The sequence below is a fragment of the Ornithodoros turicata genome, chromosome 9 (genome assembly GCF_037126465.1).
Source record: "Ornithodoros turicata isolate Travis chromosome 9, ASM3712646v1, whole genome shotgun sequence".
Classification (NCBI taxonomy): Eukaryota; Metazoa; Arthropoda; class Arachnida; order Ixodida; family Argasidae; genus Ornithodoros; species Ornithodoros turicata.
Window position 1 is genome coordinate 22,142,120 of NC_088209.1, and position 20,871 is coordinate 22,162,990.

Genomic DNA, 20,871 nt, shown 5'->3' on the forward strand with positions numbered 1-20,871 from the left:
ACGGGTCGTATGGCAACGACCCTTCCTTGACGAACGGTACGGACACCAGCTCAGATCTGGCTGGGCTATGGGCTGGAGGATGCCATTACTTCCAGGGTTACTACGGGTATTTCGATAAGTGCTTCTGTGCTGGGCGGAGACGAAGCAGGCCACGCTATCCTTGTTCGTTGGGGTGAATGGGCGTTCAGCTGCGCACAAAAAGGGTATCGACGATGTATCCTTCCGTACGGTAGTCATTCTCTGATAGCACAAGAAAGGTTCGTTAGCTGGTCGTCGTACCTCATGTTCAATGTCCCCTGTACATGGTGTCTTGCATGCTTGTGTCACTGCTTGGTGGTGCCAGATGCATCAAGAATCCGATAGAGAATATGGACTTATATATTGACGCTTTTTTTCGCGACGTGATACATGTCAGCCACGAGAATTTGCATTTTCTAAATAGAACCCTTGAAGTAATTCGCGTTTGATTCGACGAAGAGCTAATATATCTTCTAGTTACATTTTAAGTAACAGCGTTTCTCCGAGGGACGGTTTGATAATATGTCGTGGCTTGATGCCACCAACTCATGAGGCACCCCTCTGGTGTCAGTGACCCCATTATGCAGAATATAAATAATAGGGGAGCGAGGCCGCTGCATAATGTCTCGCAATTACAGTTCGGCTTTGACACATAGTCACGTTTGAGAAAGAGAGATTTGAGCTATGCTACACGGCATTCATACGGTACACTTGACCGCTGATGAATGCATACCACCTCGCACATTGCCTCATATCACGTTCGCCACCACAATGTGAAACAAATGGATTGCGATAAATGGTGTGATAAATGGGTAATCTGACGAAGAGGGAGATGTATTTAACACCGATCTGGTAGCAGGTCCTCCTAACAGCGACCAAACTCTCCTTCACGCTAAATGCAGTACGCGTACTTTTGCATATCCCCCGATCTGTTCTGCAAACTGGCATGACGCACAACATCTGCAAAACGCAGCTTTGAGAGACTGAAGCAAGCGTATCCGCGCGGTCATATCACGTCGCCGAAAGGAGCAGTGGAGAGAGGGACCGAAGCAAATGCGTCACGTGTTACCGCCATGATGTTATTCACCACATCCTCCGAAAGGAGATGTGGAGAGAGGGACCGTTGTGAGTGCGTCACGTTACCAGCATGATGCTACTCTCCCCCTCCTCCAAAAGGAGTGGAGAGAGAGACCTAAGCCAGTGCGTCACGTGTTATCAACATGATGTTCCTCATCGCTTCCTCCGAGAGGAGAAGCGGACAGAGGGACCAAAGCGAGTGTGTCACGTGTTACCGCCATGATGTTATTCACCACATCCTCCGAAAGGAGATGTGGAAAGAAGGTCCGTTGTGAGTGCGTCACATGTTACCAGCATGAAGCTACTAACCACCTCCTCCGAAAGGAGATGTAGAGAGAGGGACCGAAGCGGAGTTTGCCACGTGTTACCGCCATGACGTTATTCACCACCTCCTCCGAAAAGAGATGTGGAGAGAGAGACCGAAGCAAGTGCGTCACGTGTTACCAGCATGGTGCTAGTGACCACCTCGCCCGAAAGGAGAAGTGGAGAGACTGACAAAAGCGAGAGCATCAAAGTGATACCACCGTGATGTCATTCACCACCTCCTCCAAAGATGAAGTGGAGAGACGGACCCAAGCAAGTGCATCACGCAATCCAGCACTCCCTCCGAAAGGAGAAGCGGATAGAGAGGGCCAGAATTCGGCACATCAACTGGTATCACCCCGATGTCACTCACCGCTTTCTCCAAAAAGAGAACTGGAGAGAAGGACTGAAAGGAGACACCACCCTGACATCACTCACTACTCCGTCCGAAAGGAGAAGCGGAGGGAGGGGGACCGAACTGAGCACATCAAGGGATACCACCCGATGATGATGATGATGTGACTCTTTGACAGTGACATCATCAGTGTCCCAGTGATGCACATTTTTCAGTGTGTATTGCCTGCAGCCACAGCAAATGAATGCGGAGTAGCAAGACTTCATCACTATACGACCAGCCTAGCCTCTCCGCGTGTTTTAACTACGACCTACTAGATTGTAGCGACCATGTAGCGACCACGAAAGTCATAAATAAACTATTATTGTTATTACTATTATTATTATTATTAGTAGTAGTGGTATTATGTCATAGGCGCCCCTTCCCAGCGCCGCATTGGAGGCTCGCGGTGGCGCTATTTACCGGCCCAGTTATTGCTTCCTCAATTTGCACAAGCGGTGGATGTCCCACCGGAGGTGCTTCTTTCTAAAGTTGATTGTTATCATCATTCTGCGCGTTTTCATAGGAGCTGTTGCCATCGTAGGAGCTACGGTAGTCGTACGTCCGCCTCTGCGCGTTCAAAATTCAAATTTCCATTGTCCAATCATTAAGTAGATCTCGCGGGCCCGATGAGTAGCGCCCCTAGCGGATCGTGCGGACGGGCTCCTCATATGGGTTGCCGATTATGACATTGTCGTTATAATCTTGTAAGTCGTGGTTTTAACTTTGACCTTTTAAACTTCAATTTCTTTTGATTTCACATATATCCCCATCCCACCCCGATGTCACTCACGGTCTCCCCCGAAAGAGGTGGTGAGAGGGAGGGACCGGAGCGAGCGAAGCATGTGACACCACTACCATGATGTCACTCACCATCTTCCCTGAAAGGGTAAGTGGAGAGGGGGACCCGAAACGAGCGCATCACATTATGCTGCCATAGACTTCACACTGCCATTCAGACCCATGATCGCATGACCTCGCTTGCTATTTGTAGTACACATTTCGTCTTAATATCCGTGTATGATTACGTCCCGAGACGTATTTACGTTCGTGCGTACGTACCAAGACGTAGGCAAGTAAAATGTTGCCTGCATTCCGCCCTAATAGTTAGGTTGCCACTCAGCTTCCCCCGTTTCGAGTGTCCCCTTCTCGTGGCCGTTACCTACTTCTCGATTAGTCTGTTGAACTTTTCCTTCGCCTGCCCTTCAGGTTGATAATTATATTTGTCTGCTGAGCGTCTGCACTCGTAATGTGTTTCCTCATGTCTGATCTAGCACGATTGCTTCGTACTGCTGCAAAGCGCTGGCCGGAATTTCCTCGCCTTATCCATCTGGTGATCAGGGTACGGCCAAGTTCAACTACATCGCACGAGGTCCGTAAAGGGTACAAGGAAGACGGAATTATGAAGGTTGTTACTTGCTCGGTTATGACGGTGATGGAGCTGCACGGGTGTCTTGATAAGTAGGGCCCGGCATGTGCCTATAAATTCCTATAAACTCCTAAATGCGACATTTTGGGGTGCCTGGCTCTTTATCGACTTGATTGAACTGCAGCCTTTCCATTTTGAATTTTTTTAGATGCTATATCAACCTTTTTTAGATGTGCAGGTGAGTCTCATGCTGAGTGTATTTTGCTTTTCGTTTAAGCGTGTTTTGCGCCTTTATTTTGCGTTTGGTTTCCTTCAGTACCTTGGTTTGCTAGAAGGGTTCACGTATATTTGATCAAAAGATTTCACCTTTCCGCGCCCTATTGATAAGTAAGGCAAGCGGCATCTATGTTGGCAACATTGCGAAGAAAGAATAACTCCCATTCTTGCCTCTTCACTGTAAGAAAAAAAAAAATCCATTTTAGTCACTTTTGGGACTAGACTCACTGCAACAACAGTTAGTCTCTCTCGGGGGCTAAATGCACGGAAGTTTATGCAGTGTTTAGGAACCCTAGTGGGCAGTCCATACGAGAACTACCTATGTAGGTAGTTTGTATTGCGAACTGTAGGATGGGACAAGCGAAATGCCTGCCCACATCACATCTCAAAAATAGTACTGCTCTCGCTCTGAAAAAACTGCGATCATTGCCGGTCTTAACACTTTCAGCAAAGAAATGAAAGTGCTTAGATTGCTCACAGTATATAAGCTCACACATTCAGTATAGGGTACTGTATTTCGCAGGTAGCATGGAAGGACCTTCGAAAATTAGCCTCAGAACACCGGTCGTACCCGTTTTCACACTTGCAGCAAAAATATTAAAAGTGCTCAGGTTGAGCTCATGCTTCTGTAGAAGGTAGCACCTGGAATGGAGCTGCAAGAAGGGCTCTCGATCTGGCCTCAGAAAGCACTAAGAGGTTAGCAGATGGGGGGGGGGGATATATTTATTAGACGAAAAGGGAAAAAAACGGGGGAAAGGTCAGCCAAACGAGACGTCTGCTTGCTATTCCGGCTTAGCAGATGGGCAAACGAGCAGAGTTCCATGTATCTAGGGACAAACACAACACAGCCTCCAAGCGAGTGTTCCGTAGGTTACCGGGACCTGCACCCATCCCGACCTGTCTAGCTGGAGCCCCAGAGAACACTCAACGCTCCGGTTTAACGAATAACAGCATGTTTATTTGCATACACCACCGTTCCCTGCAGAAGACCACTGCGTTGTAATCTGCCCACCGCCAGCAACAACTCGTGAAAATGCATTGATGAGGTTAACAATCTTAAAAAGCTTCAGGATGCCGCGCAGTAGAAAAGCGAGGCTGCACGTCCAAGGGGACTATCCGCGCAACACCTTGATATCACCGCACTCCCGCCCACCTTTTCAAACGTCTTGCAATGCATGATGTCACGGGGAAGGACAGTCAGCCAGGAGCTGCGGACGGTACTCTACGCCCGACGACCTCGTCGGTGACTGACGGTAGTCTGGCAAGCGTCCAAGTCGATGAGGAAGTCTTCTGACCTGGGGTCGCTGTGGCTCGAAAGCGTCGGTACTGTCAAGTTCAGGCACAGCGGGGTGTCAGGACGACGGAGGTGCTGCCGAGCTGTTGCTACAGCACGTCCTCCGTACGTTACTGTCTCAGGTACTGTGCCACTGTAGTGAGTTGGAATTCCTCCGAGGCGGCATCACCGGCAAGAAGAGACAAACTGCGTGAAACAGGAAATAAACAAAACGCAAAGAAAGAAAAAAAAAAGACGAAACACTAGCAAAAACCGCTAGCAACTATCTGCTCATGTTCCCTGGAGAAGCCAGCCCCAGAGAACACAAGCAACATTCAGGTTAACCAGCAACAAACATCAGAATTATTCGCTTACATCGCCGTTCCCTGCAGTAGACCGTCGGAATCTGCCGGCAGGCGAAGGAACCCGTCTGCCGCTGCTCATACCAGTCGTCAAGGTGGCTCTCCTTCCTGCTCTCGTACCGCTACGGGTTATACAAGCTACAATTTCCCTCGCAGTAAAAAGGGAACAGCACTATCCACTAACGGTGATAAAACCTTCCCAAACAGCACATGCACTGAAAGTCGAGTGCAGTAGGGGTGGACGGTATGCGTCTTATCGAGCTGTTGAGACAGGGTACAGAGACGTCATCAGCTGTAGCAAATCCGGTGCCCAGCACTGTCGAGGGAGCTGGAATTCCTCTTGGGCGGCATGACCGGCAAGAAAAGACAAACTGCGTGAAGCAGCAAATAAAACGCAAACAAAGAAAACAAAGCTGAAACACTAGCTAAAACTATCTGCCGACTCCTATGGCTAGAAACTACCAACCCTAACAACTACCGTCTCATGTTCCCTGGACAAGCCAGCCTCAAAGAACACAAGTAACTTCAGGTTAACCAGAAACAAACAGTCACTCACATCACCGTCCCCTGCAGTAGTGCCGGATGCCGAAGGAACTCGTTTGCCGCTGCTCGCACCAGTCGTCAAGATGGCTCTCCTGTCTGCGCTTGTACCGCTACGGGTTATATAAGCTACAGGTTCCCTCGCAGTAAAGAGGGAAACAGCACGTGTGAGGCCACCATCGTCGATAACACCTTGCTATCGCCACGCGTCTTATCGAGCAAAAGATAATTCTAAAAGACATTTTGGTTTTTCAGAATAAATGCGCGTGACATTTTGCCATTCCCTTATGAGCTGCCCAACGGTGAAACGTTAAGACGTTTAAGCTATGCAAAGCATGCATGATATGTGTCTTTTCGTTTTATTCCATATAACATACAAGAAAAACAAAATCTACAGGATACTGGGGAAAAAAGCTACATTATATAACTCGACGTGCCCCAGTCCTGCTCTTCAGACAAACACAGCAGCGATTAAAAGAAAGAGATATATAGGTACATTTCATGATACGCCTATATAAAAAATATATACAAACACAAACTGATGAATAAAACACAATATAACACTTGGCACAAAAACTCATGTTCCTGACCTGATATGACAGGCGCTTAATGGTAAAGAGTGTGTGACTGACAAGTAATAATAATAATGGTAATAATGGTAGTATAAGGTGTGTGACAGTTACGGGGGGGAGGGGGGAGAAAAGGCACATCATGTAACGACTGGATCTGCAGGGCAAGACAATAACTGTGTAACCACATTTCGTTCGCGGTCTTTGAATTTCCCAAGTCGGTAGTGTGCGCAAACCTTCATTTGATCATTCTTTACTAGTTTTGCTAGGCTGTGGAAGTAAGGATAATTTAGGTAATGTGCGCGTCTATAAAGAATTGCCGATAGTCATACTGCTCTACCAGCCCCATGAAGGATAAGTCTGTGATACGTCTTCTTTTCTGTAGTATAGGCCTACTACATTCTCTAGTATAGACCTCTCAATGTTTGTAAACAAATGACGTCATAGTCATCGACACCGCCATCAATTTGGTAGAGTTGAACTATGCTCGAAGCTAGGGGCGAACAAGGTCGGGCGGTCTTGAGGGGATTACGATGGTACCTTCGGTCCCACTTTTCTGTCAATAGGAGGCAGTGAACAAGTGCCCATTCGTGGAACCCAGCCCTCCCCTTCTGGATTTGTTTCGGTTTCAGTCTGCCTACCAACGTCATGATGACGTTCCTCGGGTACAGGTTTATTGAACCTGCGGTCGTGAAGGCAAAGCAGGGCACTATTCACGGAGTTTTCCTGAATGTGTGTGGGTGATTTCACTTCATCTTCACCTTACTGTGAAGATGGTGGCTGTACTATCCATCTTTGTTACCCTTCACCTTACTGGCTGCTACTACTGCAGCTTCTACAGTTACCCTTCCTGGGTTATCAAGACTAGAAGATTGAAAATCATTCATTGTCTCTTCCCAACGTCGTTGAATAAGCCCATTTGAGCAGAAACATAGGAAGTGCATGGTATGGCCAAGCATATTGGCCCTTCTTGGCGCACTTCTTGGCCCTGTGCCTCAGCACCAACAATGGGCCGTCACAAGTGCTCTATTGCACTTCCTGAAGTGTTCTGGCCTGGCCTCCAAGCTCTGAGATGCGCGCTGCAGGAGTCCCACCCTCCTTTTCTTTTCTTTTAAATGGAATAGCATGCCGACCTTGGCCTGGCAGACCTTTCCTTTTAATAAATGTATACCCTCCCCCGACACACAAGCATATTTGACAAACCATTTCATCCTTTTCGCTCCAGCTCTACGCAGGTTATCAGCAGGATTCACCTCGAAGTTTTCACAGGGTATTATCAGGTTGTTATCTAGACGTGCGTGATCTTAATTGATTTGACGGGGCGGTTTGGGCGCGAATCGGTTATCTTTTTTCAGTCTGGCAAAGAACGGGACGTGGGGACATGCGCAGTGAATATGTTTGCAGTGCAGAAAACAATCATCTGCACTCCCTCGGCGCACCTCCAAGCACAGCAGGGAAAGTACTGAGGTATTTTTCCGCTATCCTTTTCGCATACAGAACACGGAATGGAATGGTACGAAAGGCATTCCGGACGCCAGCATGTAATCGTACTTGTTCACCTAAGGGAAAGGTACCCATGTTCACACGCTTTCTAGACTAAGCCTAACGGGAACCAATGCTGACATATCAACCTCGGCCAGCCCATTTCGAAAAGGAATCTGTGTGAATTAAATCAATAATAGGCACGATCATGAAACTTGTGCCAATAATAATGTAACATTGTGCCAAACCCGTTAGAGTGCAGTAGCTTTATAGGGCTGTCAGGGTATGTGTGTCACAGCGTCACGTGGTCATAGGATGTCACATGGTGGTGACTGTCAATAACAGTATCGGTCGAAACCAGAATTCAAAATTGGAACCGAAGAAAGTACTAATATGAAGAACCCCTCAAACTCAAGGAAATGTCTCCGTTTACTCTAGAGGTGTTACTGTACTCCATTCCTCGCTGTGATTCGCTTGATGAGTTCAGTGTCCAGTGAGGACCAATGTAATCAGTTTCCCAAAATGTTAGCAGTGCTTTCAGGGCAGAGCGCTAGCGGGCTGGGTTTGAGCATGGTCCAAGCAACAAGCATGGAACAAGCCATTCTGTTACAGTGACGTGGAGGGAGTCTAGTTGATTTAGAGGCACTGTAAATGTGGCGAGAAAAATTGGTAGTGTGGGCGATGGAGAAGTTCATGTGTTCTACATTTTACGGTATCTTGGAGAGTCAACTTGTCGCAGCTGGTAAAGTCAACATGTCGCAGCTGGTAAAGTCACTGAGCTGTAAAAGCCATCCAGTTTGAGTCGCATTCGTTGAATTAATGCAGCATCTTGACGAGAGGTATTTCGTGGCATCCGAAAAGCGAGCGTTGGATCAACTCTTGCAAGAGTAGATGTGGAGAGAGTGTCAGCCAGGGGGTGACACCTATCGACGAATCGAATACATATCAGGATGTCACACAACTAATAAAAGTAATAAAGTGAGAAACAATGGAGAAGCAGTATCAGTAGACAGAAAACCCTGGAAGTAGAAATACTATAGTAAGTATATATTGAAGTACAGAGTAGAAAAAAGTATCCATTCTATCAATAGTCAAGAGGTCATCGAAATGCGAGAAGGTCTAAAATATCGGAACAATTAGAAGTAACCGTCAGAAAGTGTCACACTCAATAGTCCATGAGTAGTAAAATTGTAAATAAAAGGAGAAAGACAGATTGTTCGAAGTTCTCGGATAATAGTCAAAGGACGTTGTACTAATGTAGTGGCAGTTAGAAATATATTATGTGGGCTTACAGAACGTTCATCGCAGTTGTAATTAATGCATGTGAGATTTATGAAAAAGCTGTAGAAATTTTTCCTTTCAGACCTGGCTAGAAAGATACTTGGTGGGCTCTTCTTTTGATTTCTTTTTTTCATGAAAAAAAAAAAATCACTCGGAAGCCTCGCATTTTGTTTCATTTTCAGGGGCAGCTTCTCTCTAACTCAAATAAGCAATTTAGGATCAGTTAGCTCTAGGGGAAGATGTTCGTTCACTAGGAACCTTGCAGGAAGCCTTGCAGGAAGCAGTCGCATCGAAATTAAAGCAAAAAAAATTGTGAGATTGAGATAATAGTAAGCACACACACGTATCAGTAGGTGCTGTTCATTTTGCAGGGTACAATTGGACAGAAAGCAGATTTCTGAGAATAAATAAATATGCTCCTATTGAGCTGAAATTAACAACACACACTCAGTAAAAGGTGCTTCTTATTTTGCAGGTCTGATGGCACTGGAAGAAACTGGCCGTCGGAGTATGGCCCCAGAAAACACAAAGGTTAGCTGAAATTAAACATTATTATGAAACATAAATTCTTATTTAGTAAAAGGTGCTCCTTTTTTTGCAGGTGGAAAGGGACAGGAAGAAGGACCTCTCAGTCAAACAATAAAATGCTCCTATTGAGCAGAAATTAAGCACACACTGCTCAGTTAAACTTCCTCTTTATTCTGCAGGCGGAAGAAACAAATTGGGAAACTGGAAAATCTGGGAAAGAAAGAAGGACATTCGAAATTTGGCCTCAGGAAACACGAAGAGGTAGTCTTATCTTCTTTTTAATTTTCAGTAAAAAAAAGTGCTCCTATTGAACTGAAATTAAGCACACACTACTCAGTAAAAGGTCCTCTTTATTCTGCAGGCGGCAGAAACAAATTTGGAAAGACTGCGTGACCCCGCTGGTCGCTAGCGGCTAGTGATGACAAAGTGGCGGTCCAGTTGACGTCCCCATTTAGCCAGGACAGACGTTGAAGAATAAGGTAAGGAACAGCAGGCGAGTTTCCATAGGCAAGATAGACGTTTATTAAGGCCTTAGGTTGGTAAAGGGCCGAATTAATCTCTCGCGCCCATCGCTTTTGTGGATGGACGAGGCCACGATGAAGATGACGACTGGTCAGTGGGAGTGGTGCGGCTGCTGCTGCTGCTGCTGCTCACAGGCCTCAGAAAACGCCAAGAGGTTAGTCTTACCTTATTTTCAATTTTGAGTCAAACTATGAAACACTCCTATTAAGCTGAAATTAAGCCCACACTACTCAGTAAATGGTCCTCTTTATTCTGCAGGTGGTCTGAGACAGGAAGGAGGACCTCTGCTATTTGGCCTCTGAAAACCAAGAGGTTAGACTTGCCTTCTTTTCCATTTTCAGTGCAGAAATAAAAATGCCCTATTTGGCTAAAATCCAGCACACAATACTCAGTAAAAGGTCCTCTTCATTCTGCAGGTGGCCTGAGACAGGACATAGGACCCCTGCTGTTTGGCCTCTGAAAACCAAGAGGTTAGACTTGCCCCCTTTTCCATTTTCAGTGCAGCAATAAAAATGCCCCAATTTGGCTAAAATCCAGCAAACAATACTCAGTAAAAGGTCCTCTTTATTCTGCAGGTGGTCTGAGACAAGAAAAAGGACCCCTGCCGTTTGGCCTCTGAAAACGAAGAGGTTAGACTTACCTTCTTTTCCATTTCCAGTGCAGAAATAAAAATGCCCCTATCCTGCTAAAATCCAGCAAACAATACTCAGTAAAAGGTCCTCTTTATTCTGCAGGTGGACTGAGACAGGAAGAAGGACCTCTGCTATTTGGCCTCTGAAACCAAAGTGGTTAGACTTGCCTTCTTTTCCATTTCCAGTGCAGAAATAAAAATGCCCCCTATCTGGCTAAAATCCAGCAAATAATACTCAGTAAAAGGTCCTCTTTATTCTGCAGGTGGTCTGAGACAGGAAGAAGGACCCCTGCTATTTGGTGTCTGAAACCCAAGAGGTTAGACTTACCTTCTTTTCCATTTCCAGTGCAGAAATAAAAATGCCCCCTATCTGGCTAAAATCCAGCAAAGAATACTCAGTAAAAGGCCCTCTTTATTCTGCAGGTGGTCTGAGACAGGAAGAAGGACCCCTGCTATTTGGCCTCTGAAAACCAAAGAGGTTAGACTTGCCTTCTTTTCCATTTACAGTGCAGAAATAAAAATGCCCCCTATCTGGCTAAAATCCAGCAAATAATACTCAGTAAAAGGTCCTCTTTATTCTGCAGGTGGTCTGAAACAGGAAGAAGGACCCCTGCTATTTGGTGTCTGAAGCCCAAGAGGTTAGACTTATCTTCTTTTCCATTTCCAGTGCAGAAATAAAAATGCCCCCTAGCTAGCTAAAATCCAGCAAAGAATACTCAGTAAAAGGCCCTCTTTATTCTGCAGGTGGTCTGAGACAGGAAGAAGGACCCCTGCTATTTGGCTTCTAAAAACCAAGAGGTTAGCTTACCTTCTTTTCCATTTCCAGTGCAGAAATAAAAATGCCCCCTATCTGGCTAAAATCCAGCAAAGAATACTCAGTAAAAGGCCCTCTTTATTCTGCAGGTGGTCTGAGACAGGAAGAAGGACCCCTGCTATTTGGCCTCTGAAAACCAAGAGGTTAGACTTATCTTCTTTTCCATTTCCAGTGCAGAAATAAAAATGCCCCTATCCTGCTAAAATCCAGCAAACAATACTCAGTAAAAGGTCCTCTTTATTCTGCAGGTGGACTGAGACAGGAAGAAGGACCTCTGCTATTTGGCCTCTGAAACCAAAGTGGTTAGACTTGCCTTGTTTTCCATTTCCAGTGCAGAAATAAAAATGCCCCCTATCTGGCTAAAATCCAGCAAATAATACTCAGTAAAAGGTCCTCTTTATTCTGCAGGTGGTCTGAGACAGGAAGAAGGACCCCTGCTATTTGGTGTCTGAAACCCAAGAGGTTAGACTTATCTTCTTTTCCATTTCCAGTGCAGAAATAAAAATGCCCCCTATCTGGCTAAAATCCAGCAAAGAATACTCAGTAAAAGGTCCTCTTTATTCTGCAGGTGGACTGAGACAGGAAGAAGGACCTCTGCTATTTGGCTTCTGAAACCAAAGAGGTTAGACTTGCCTTCTTTTCCATTTCCAGTGCAGAAATAAAAATGCCCCCAATCTGGCTAAAATCCAGCAAATAATACTCAGTAAAAGGTCCTCTTTATTCTGCAGGTGGTCTGAAACAGGAAGAAGGACCCCTGCTATTTGGTGTCTGAAGCCCAAGAGGTTAGACTTATCTTCTTTTCCATTTCCAGTGCAGAAATAAAAATGCCCCCTAGCTAGCTAAAATCCAGCAAAGAATACTCAGTAAAAGGTCCTCTTTATTCTGCAGGTGGTCTGAGACAGGAAGAAGGACCCCTGCTATTTGGCCTCTGAAAACCAAGAGGTTAGACTTATCTTCTTTTCCATTTCCAGTGCAGAAATAAAAATGCCCCTATCTGGCTAAAATCCAGCAAATAATACTCAGTAAAAGGTCCTATTTATTCTGCAGGTGGACTGAAACAGGAAGGAGGACCTCTGCTATTTGGCCTCTGAAACCCAAGAGGTTAGACTTGCCTTCTTTTCCATTTCCAGTGCAGAAATAAAAATGCCCCTATCTGGCTAAAATTTAGCAAACAATACTCAGTAAAAGGTCCTCTTTATTCTGTAGGTGGTCTGAGACAGGAAGAAGGACCCCTGCTATTTGGCTTCTGAAAACCAAGAGGTTAGACTTACCTGCTTTTCCATTGCCAATGAAGAAATAGAAATGTACCTATTGGGCTCAAATTCAGCAAACAATACTCAGCAAAGGCCTCTTTATTCTGCGATGGACTGGGACAGGATGAAGGACCACCCAAATTTGCCATCGGAAAACACGAAGAGGTTAGTCTTGTCTTCTTTTCCATTTCCAATGAAGAAATAGAAATGCTCGTATTGACCTGAAATCAGGCAAACAATACTCAGTGAAAGGTCCTCTCTATTCTGCTGTCGGACTGGGACAGGAAGGACCTCCTAAATTTGGCCTCAGAAAAACCAAGAGGTTAGTCTTACCTTCATTTCTTTGTTCAGTGAAATAAAAAGAATGCTCCTGTTTTGCTGAAACTAATCACACATATTCAGCTCTTTATTCTGCAGGTAAAGGGAGGACGACTGCCAAAATTGTCCCTCAGAAAACGCCATCAGGTTATATTCTCACCTTCTATTCTATGTTCAGTAAAATAATAAAAATGGACCGGGACTATTGAGCTGACACTAAGCACACACATACACCTTCTCTTAAAGGTTTTCCTAGTGAAAGGTCCTTCTTTTGTGCAGGTGGAATGGTCAACCGCCACAACTTGGCCTTGGAAAACACCAGAACCTTCTTTTCCCATAATCAGTGAAACAATAAACATGCTCCTATGAGCTGAAACTAAGCCACTAAGCACACATTGTTTTTCATTCTGCAGGTGGAATGAGAGGGAAAACGACTGCCGAAATTGGGCGTCAGAAAAGATGATGAGGTTAGCGTTATACATTCTATTCCATGTTCAGTGAAATAATAAAAAAATGCTCATATTGAGCTGAAACTAAGCCACTAAGCACACATTGTTTTTCATTCTGCAGGTGGAATGAGAGGGAAAACGACTGCCGAAATTGGGCGTCAGAAAAGATGATGAGGTTAGCGTTATACATTCTATTCCATGTTCAGTGAAATAATAAAAAAAATGCTCATATTGAGCTGAAACTAAGCCACTAAGCACACATTGTTTTTCATTCTGCAGGTGGAATGAGAGGGAAAACGACTGCCGAAATTGGGCGTCAGAAAAGATGATGAGGTTAGCGTTATACATTCTATTCCATGTTCAGTGAAATGATAAAAAAAATGCTCATATTGAGCTGAAACTAAGCCACTAAGCGCACATTGTTTTTCATTCTGCAGGTGGAATGAGAGGGAAAACGACTGCCGAAATTGGGCGTCAGAAAAGATGATGAGGTTAGCGTTATACATTCTATTCCATGTTCAGTGAAATAATAAAAAAAATGCTCATATTGAGCTGAAACTAAGCCACTAAGCACACATTGTTTTTCATTCTGCAGGTGGAATGAGAGGGAAAACGACTGCCGAAATTGGGCGTCAGAAAAGATGATGAGGTTAGCGTTATACATTCTATTCCATGTTCAGTGAAATGATAAAAAAAATGCTCATATTGAGCTGAAACTAAGCCACTAAGCACACATTGTTTTTCATTCTGCAGGTGGAATGAGAGGGAAAACGACTGCCGAAATTGGGCGTCAGAAAAGATGATGAGGTTAGCGTTATACATTTTATTCCATGTTCAGTGAAATAATAAAAAAAATGCTCATATTGAGCTGAAACTAAGCCACTAAGCACACATTGTTTTTCATTCTGCAGGTGGAATGAGAGGGAAAACGACTGCCGAAATTGGGCGTCAGAAAAGATGATGAGGTTAGCGTTATACATTCTATTCCATGTTCAGTGAAATAATAAAAAAAATGCTCATATTGAGCTGAAACTAAGCCACTAAGCACACATTGTTTTTCATTCTGCAGGTGGAATGAGAGGGAAAACGACTGCCGAAATTGGGCGTCAGAAAAGATGATGAGGTTAGCGTTATACATTCTATTCCATGTTCAGTGAAATAATAAAAAAAATGATCATATTGAGCTGAAGCTAAGCACAAATGCTCAGTAAAAGGTGCTCTTTATTCTGCAGATGGAATTCGAGAGGAAGAACGGCCGCCGAAATTTGGCGGCACCAAACACTGTCAAAAGGACGACGGTGGTACTTCGAGAATTTGACCGCGCAAGGCTCCAAAATTGCATGTCGGGTGTCAATTCGATCGTTATTCAGTTGCATTTAATGTGTGATTAAACTTTGTGTCTCTGATTCAGTGTTTAATAAAATTAATCCAGGTCATATAAAGCACGGTTTACACGGAAAAGTGTAGAATGTGTGGTAAGAGTATTACCTTCTGCTACAAATTTGGTGAGTGGTCTAAGATGACTTGCAGATTTAATATTAAGCACTACTGGTTATTGGAAGCTGTAACTGGACATCTGGAGTGTCCCTTCTACCCTTACGAAAATGCAGCGCCTCAGTACCAAAATGTTGCACAAAGTCCTACAAAGCAAACTCAGAAAAGTGGACTCTTCCTGCAACAGGTACACTCCTTGGACGAGTCCATTAATGGACTCGTCCGGGGAGGGAAAGGAAACCCCTTGGACGAGTCCATTAATGAACTCTCCCTTTGAATTAATGAACTGGGAAACCATTAATGGACTCGTCCGGGGAGGGAAAGGAAACCCCTTGGACGAGTCCATTAATGAACTCGTCCGGACGAGTCCATTCCCTAGAAGTCACCTTGATTGACCTTGAACGACCTTGAACGACCTCTATTTGACCGCTATTTGACCTCTAAAACGACCTTCAAACTCGAAACTTTTTGTCGAAAAACGGCCAAAAAAATTTAATCCCGTTTGACCTTGTTTGACCTTGTTTGACCTTGATCGACCTTCAATAACCTTGTTTGACCTCTAACGTGGCCTTGAATTAGTTCCGGACGTTCCCGCTAGGTGGCGCTGCGCTTCTTACAGAAAAATGCAGGATTTTGAGTGAGAGGACTGCCACTTGTGCCTATACTACTGAGCATATCAATGGACTCGACCAATGGGGGTGTCCTTTACCTCCCTGCAGGACGAGTCCATTTCCTTAAATGGATTTCAGCAAGACTTCCAGGCGAGGGAAGTCTAGAATGTCGTGTGGGGGTGGGCGGTGATATCCTTCTCGCCCTTCTCGTAGTTTGTTTATGGGGCGAACTTTTCAAGAATAGTTTTAGCGCCATCTATGCGATAGCCGCTTACCTTTCCAGCATTGTGAATTATGCACGTTTTCTTTCGCATCACAGTGTTATGAATACATTTTATTCAAGACTAGAGAATAAAACGGACAAATGAAGTTTATAATGACCTGTTGTCCTGTTGCCATTCCACCCGCAGAATATAGAGCACTACAGCTCTCTGGGCGTTTTCTGATGCGAAATTTCCAAGGTCCTTCACCAGTGTTGAAGCGGGGTATTCGATGTGTTTGAGGTCTTCACAATGAAAGGACTTCACAAAGAAATGAGGTCTTCACATCGTACCACTAATGTGTGGTTCATTGTGAAACGTCGTCAAGAAAAATAATAACGAAAGAATGAAGCACGAAGTCAGAGTAACTGTTTAATACGTAAGCTTCAGGACAGGCTCTGCCCTTCTGCCACGTTTCAACGAGCTGGGCTGTGTATTATTTTACCCTCTTGATTACCTCTACCCATTGTGAAGGATGACAGAGAGCAACAACACAACTGCGAAGTGTCCACCCAGAGATTTATTCACAAATTCCAACATACGCACACACACACGCTTCTAAACAACTGACCAGTCTGACAACTCTAACCAATAGAATCAAAGGCAAGAAAAATAGGTAAAGGAGAAAGCATTATAACTCCCTCCTCCTGTCATCCTTTATTCCACAAACCTGTATAGTTTCACCCTGTGCACCCAAGGTCCTCCTTTCGCTTCATTTCCACATGCAAAATAAAGAGCACCCTCTACTGAGTATATGTGCATGATTATACAACTCCTAAAAACCACTTCTAAGCACTTAAAACCAGTCGTGGTAAGTTACTACAAAAAAGTAAATAAATTACAGTTAGTTAACCTGCAAAAATGGTAACTGAGTCACAGTTACTGTTTTTGAAATGTAACTACTAGTGAGGTAACTTAGTTACCTCACAGTTACCTGCTAAGAAAAGAAAGTCGAATAAATGTAACCCTCAAAAACTTGTTGCACCCTGTTTTTGCATTTGTACTGGCCTAGCATGCTTATAAACAGGTATTTTCCCATGAGCCTTAACAGCACGGTGGGATTTAGTCTAGGTCATCCAGGCTGTGCATGAGGTGACAAATTTCGCGAAATTTCTGGTTAGGAAAAACGAACGTGAAAACGTACTTGAAGCCTCGGCAAAACGACGCCAGGGAACTGGAGCCCATCCACGTGAAATATTACCATTCCTAAGTAACTTAGTTATAGTTACACTTTATAGTTACTTTAACCAAAAGCGGTAACTACTTAGTTAAAATTAACCGGTTACTGCAAAAAGTAACTATAGTCACAGCACAAGTTCCTTGTAACTTATTTACTACCCAAGACTGCTTGAAACAGTTAAGACCGACCTACTGGTGTTCCCTGAGGACAAATCTCGTAGGTCCTTCTTCCAGACCCAATGTCCCATGCTGCCTGTGAAATAAGGAGTACCTTCTACTGAGTGTGTGCGTGTGTGTGAGCTTGCTGTGAGCAATCTAAGCACTTTTATTTCTTTGCTGAAAGTGTTAAAACGGGTAAGACTGACCTACTGGTGTTCTTACAGGCCAAATTCCGAAGGTCCTTCTTCCAGTCCAAATGTTCTATGCTACCTACGAAATACGGAGTACCTACTAATAAGCCTGTGTGTGTACTTGCTGTGAGCGATCTAGGCACTTTTATTTCTTTGCTGAAAGTGTTAAAACGGGTAAGACTGACCTCTTGGTGTTCATTGAGGCCAAACTTCGGAGGTCCCTCAGGTCCTCCTTCGAGTCCCATGCTACCTGCGAAATAAGGAGTGCCCCCTATACTGAGTTTGTGTGCTTACTGTGAGCAATCTATAGGCACTTTTATTTATTTGCTGAAAGTGTTAAAACAGGTAAGACTGACCTCTTGGTGTTCATTGAGGCCAAACTTCGGAGGTCCCTCAGGTCCTCCTTCGAGTCCCATGCTACCTGCGAAATAAGGAGTGCCCCCTATACTGAGTTTGTGTGCTTACTGTGAGCAATCTATAGGCACTTTTATTTATTTGCTGAAAGTGTTAAAACAGGTAAGACTGACCTCTTGGTGTTCATTGAGGCCAAACTTCGGAGGTCCCTCAGGTCCTTCTTCGAGTCCCATGCTACCTGCGAAATAAGGAGTTCCCCCTATACTGAGTTTGTGTGCTTACTGTGAGCAATCTATAGGCACTTTTATTTATTTGCTGAAAGTGTTAAAACAGGTAAGACTGACCTCTTGGTGTTCCCTGCGGCCAAATTTCGAAGGTCCCTTCAGGTCCTTCTTCGAGTCCCATGCTACTTGCGAAGTAAGGAGTGCCTCCTATACTGAGTTTGTGTGCTTACTGTGAGCAACCTATAGGCACTGTTATATATTTGCTCAAAGTGTTATAACATGTAAGACTGACCTCTTGGTGTTCCTTGAGGCCAAATTTCGAGGGTCCCTCAGGTCCTTCTTCGAGTCCCATGCTACCTGCGAAATAAGGAGTGCCCCTATACTGAGTTTGTGTGCTTACTGTGAGCAATCTATAGGCACTTTTATTTCTTTGCTGAAAGTGTTAAAACAGGTAAGACTGACCTCTTGGTGTTCCATGGGGACAAATTTCGAAGGTCCCTCAGGTCCTTCTTCCACTCTCATACTACCTGCGAAATAAGGAGTGCCCCTATACTGAGTTTGTGTGCTTACTGTGAGCAATCTATAGGAACTTTTATTTATTTGCTGAAAGTGTTAAAACAGGTAAGACTGACCTCTTGGTGTTCCATTGGGACAAATTTCGAAGGTCCCTCAGGTCCTTCTTCCAGTCTCATGCTACCTGCGAAATAAGGAGTGCCCCTATACTGAGTTTGTGTGCTTACTGTGAGCAATCTATAGGAACTTTTATTTATTTGCTGAAAGTGTTAAAACAGGTAAGACTGACCTCTTGGTGTTCATTGAGGCCAAATTTCGAAGGTCCCTCAGGTCCTTCTTCGAGTCCCATGCTACCTGCGAAATAAGGAGTGCCCCTATACTGAGTTTGTGTGCTTACTGTGAGCAATCTATAGGCACTTTTATTTCTTTGCTGAAAGTGTTAAAACAGGTAAGACTGACCTCTTGGTGTTCCTTGGGGCCAAATTTCGAGGGTCCCTCAGGTCCTTTTTCGAGTCCCATGCTACCTGCGAAATAAGGAGTGCCACCTATACTGAGTTTGTGTGCTTACTGTGAGCAATCTATAGGCACTTTTATTTATTTGCTGAAAGTGTTAAAACAGGTAAGACTGACCTCTTGGTGTTCCATGGGGACAAATTTCGAAGGTCCTTCAGGTCCTTCTTCCAGTCTCATGCTACCTGCGAAATAAGGAGTGCCCCTATACTGAGTTTGTGTGCTTACTGTGAGCAATCTATATTGCTGAAAGTGTTAAAACAGGTAAGACTGACCTCTTGGTGTTCATTGAGGCCAAATTTCGAAGGTCCCTCAGGTCCTTCTTCGAGTCCCATGCTACCTGCGAAATAAGGAGTGCCCCTATACTGAGTTTGTGTGCTTACTGTGAGCAATCTATATTGCTGAAAATGTTAAAACAGGTAAGACTGACCTCTTGGTGTTCATTGAGGCCAAATTTCGAAGGTCCCTCAGGTCCTTCTTCGAGTCCCATGCTACCTGCGAAATAAGGAGTGCCTCTATACTGAGTTTGTGTGCTTACTGTGAGCAATCTATAGGCACTTTTATTTCTTTGCTGAAAGTGTTAAAACAGGTAAGACTGACCTCTTGGTGTTCATCGAGGCCAAATTTCGAAGGTCCCTCATGTCCTTCTTCGAGTCCCATGCTACCTGCGAAATAAGGAGTGCCCCTATACTGAGTTTGTGTGCTTACTGTGAGCAATCTATATTGCTGAAAGTGTTAAAACAGGTAAGACTGACCTCTTGGTGTTCATTGAGGCCAAATTTCGAAGGTCCCTCAGGTCCTTCTTCGAGTCCCATGCTACCTGCGAAATAAGGAGTGCCCCTATACTGAGTTTGTGTGCTTACTGTGAGCAATCTATATTGCTGAAAGTGTTAAAACAGGTAAGACTGACCTCTTGGTGTTCATTGAGGCCAAATTTCGAAGGTCCCTCAGGTCCTTCTTCGAGTCCCATGCTACCTGCGAAATAAGGAGTGCCCCTATACGGAGTTTGTGTGCTTACTGTGAGCAATCTATATTGCTGAAAGTGTTAAAACAGGTAAGACTGACCTCTTGGTGTTCATTGAGGCCAAATTTCGAAGGTCCCTCAGGCCCTTCTTCGAGTCCCATGCTACCTGTGAAATAAGGAGTGCCCCCTATACTGAGTTTGTGTGCTTACTGTGAGCAATCTATATTGCTGAAAATGTTAAAACAGGTAAGACTGACCTCTTGGTGTTCATTGAGGCCAAATTTCGAAGGTCCCTCAGGTCCTTCTTCGAGTCCCATGCTACCTGCGAAATAAGGAGTGCCCCTATACTGAGTTTGTGTGCTTACTGTGAGCAATCTATAGGCACTTTTATTTCTTTGCTGAAAGTGTTAAAACAGGTAAGACTGACCTCTTGGTGTTCATCGAGGCCAAATTTCGAAGGTCCCTCATGTCCTTCTTCGAGTCCCATGCTACCTGCGAAATAAGGAGTGCCCCTATACTGAGTTTGTGTGCTTACTGTGAGCAATCTATATTGCTGAAAGTGTTAAAACAGGTAAGACTGACCTCTTGGTGTTCATCGAGGCCAAATTTCGAAGGTCCCTCATGTCCTTCTTCGAGTCCCATGCTACCTGCGAAATAAGGAGTGCCCCTATACTGAGTTTGTGTGCTTACTGTGAGCAATCTATATTGCTGAAAGTGTTAAAACAGGTAAGACTGACCTCTTGGTGTTCATTGAGGCCAAATTTCGAAGGTCCCTCAGGTCCTTCTTCGAGTCCCATGCTACCTGCGAAATAAGGAGTGCCCCTATACGGAGTTTGTGTGCTTACTGTGAGCAATCTATATTGCTGAAAGTGTTAAAACAGGTAAGACTGACCTCTTGGTGTTCATTGAGGCCAAATTTCGAAGGTCCCTCAGGCCCTTCTTCGAGTCCCATG

At 44.5% G+C, this 20,871-nt stretch overlaps 3 protein-coding genes and 4 long non-coding RNA genes across 8 annotated transcripts; 2 read left to right on the plus strand and 5 right to left on the minus strand.

The window, feature by feature from the left end:
• Positions 1–4,373: 4,373 nt before the first annotated feature.
• On the minus strand, positions 4,374–5,703 carry LOC135367808 (uncharacterized). 2 transcript variants are annotated; one of them, XR_010414524.1, is made up of 3 exons: positions 5,629–5,703; positions 5,086–5,411; positions 4,374–4,917 (listed from the first exon to the last, which is right to left on the minus strand). It is a non-coding gene; the product is annotated as an uncharacterized LOC135367808 (long non-coding RNA). The 2 variants fall into 2 exon arrangements; XR_010414525.1 differs by having other exon boundaries at positions 5,086–5,443.
• Positions 5,704–7,586: 1,883 nt separating this feature from the next.
• Positions 7,587–11,425, plus strand: LOC135367809 (uncharacterized). The gene is made up of 12 exons (XM_064600927.1): positions 7,587–7,648; positions 9,420–9,475; positions 9,546–9,733; positions 9,834–10,148; positions 10,253–10,306; positions 10,411–10,464; positions 10,570–10,623; positions 10,729–10,782; positions 10,889–10,942; positions 11,049–11,103; positions 11,210–11,263; positions 11,370–11,425. The coding sequence occupies exons 4-11, from the start codon at positions 10,054–10,056 to the stop codon at positions 11,216–11,218; spliced, it is 429 nt and encodes a 142-aa protein (XP_064456997.1). The 5' UTR covers positions 7,587–7,648; positions 9,420–9,475; positions 9,546–9,733; positions 9,834–10,053; the 3' UTR covers positions 11,219–11,263; positions 11,370–11,425.
• A 39-nt stretch (positions 11,426–11,464) lies between these two features.
• On the plus strand, positions 11,465–14,544 carry LOC135369432 (melanoma-associated antigen D1-like). Its single transcript, XM_064603022.1, has 15 exons — positions 11,465–11,478; positions 11,529–11,582; positions 11,688–11,741; positions 11,848–11,901; positions 12,008–12,061; positions 12,168–12,221; positions 12,328–12,381; positions 12,487–12,540; positions 12,646–12,699; positions 12,816–12,857; positions 12,977–13,014; positions 13,095–13,157; positions 13,290–13,477; positions 13,897–13,950; positions 14,529–14,544. The coding sequence occupies exons 1-13, from the start codon at positions 11,465–11,467 to the stop codon at positions 13,355–13,357; spliced, it is 657 nt and encodes a 218-aa protein (XP_064459092.1). The 3' UTR covers positions 13,358–13,477; positions 13,897–13,950; positions 14,529–14,544.
• A 1,811-nt stretch (positions 14,545–16,355) lies between these two features.
• On the minus strand, positions 16,356–18,453 carry LOC135367811 (uncharacterized). Its single transcript, XM_064600928.1, has 9 exons — positions 18,394–18,453; positions 18,224–18,288; positions 18,052–18,143; positions 17,881–17,945; positions 17,710–17,774; positions 17,539–17,603; positions 17,369–17,432; positions 17,197–17,256; positions 16,356–16,534 (listed from the first exon to the last, which is right to left on the minus strand). Exons 1-6 carry the CDS (start codon positions 18,451–18,453, stop codon positions 17,600–17,602), a joined length of 351 nt encoding a protein of 116 aa, XP_064456998.1. The 3' UTR covers positions 16,356–16,534; positions 17,197–17,256; positions 17,369–17,432; positions 17,539–17,599.
• Positions 18,454–18,904: 451 nt separating this feature from the next.
• On the minus strand, positions 18,905–19,310 carry LOC135368052 (uncharacterized). The gene is made up of 3 exons (XR_010414647.1): positions 19,230–19,310; positions 19,075–19,139; positions 18,905–18,968 (listed from the first exon to the last, which is right to left on the minus strand). It is a non-coding gene; the product is annotated as an uncharacterized LOC135368052 (long non-coding RNA).
• Positions 19,311–19,382: 72 nt separating this feature from the next.
• Positions 19,383–19,790, minus strand: LOC135368081 (uncharacterized). The gene is made up of 3 exons (XR_010414661.1): positions 19,710–19,790; positions 19,555–19,619; positions 19,383–19,449 (listed from the first exon to the last, which is right to left on the minus strand). It is a non-coding gene; the product is annotated as an uncharacterized LOC135368081 (long non-coding RNA).
• A 402-nt stretch (positions 19,791–20,192) lies between these two features.
• LOC135368123 (uncharacterized) lies at positions 20,193–20,547 on the minus strand. Its single transcript, XR_010414682.1, has 3 exons — positions 20,501–20,547; positions 20,346–20,410; positions 20,193–20,240 (listed from the first exon to the last, which is right to left on the minus strand). It is a non-coding gene; the product is annotated as an uncharacterized LOC135368123 (long non-coding RNA).
• Positions 20,548–20,871: the final 324 nt, after the last annotated feature.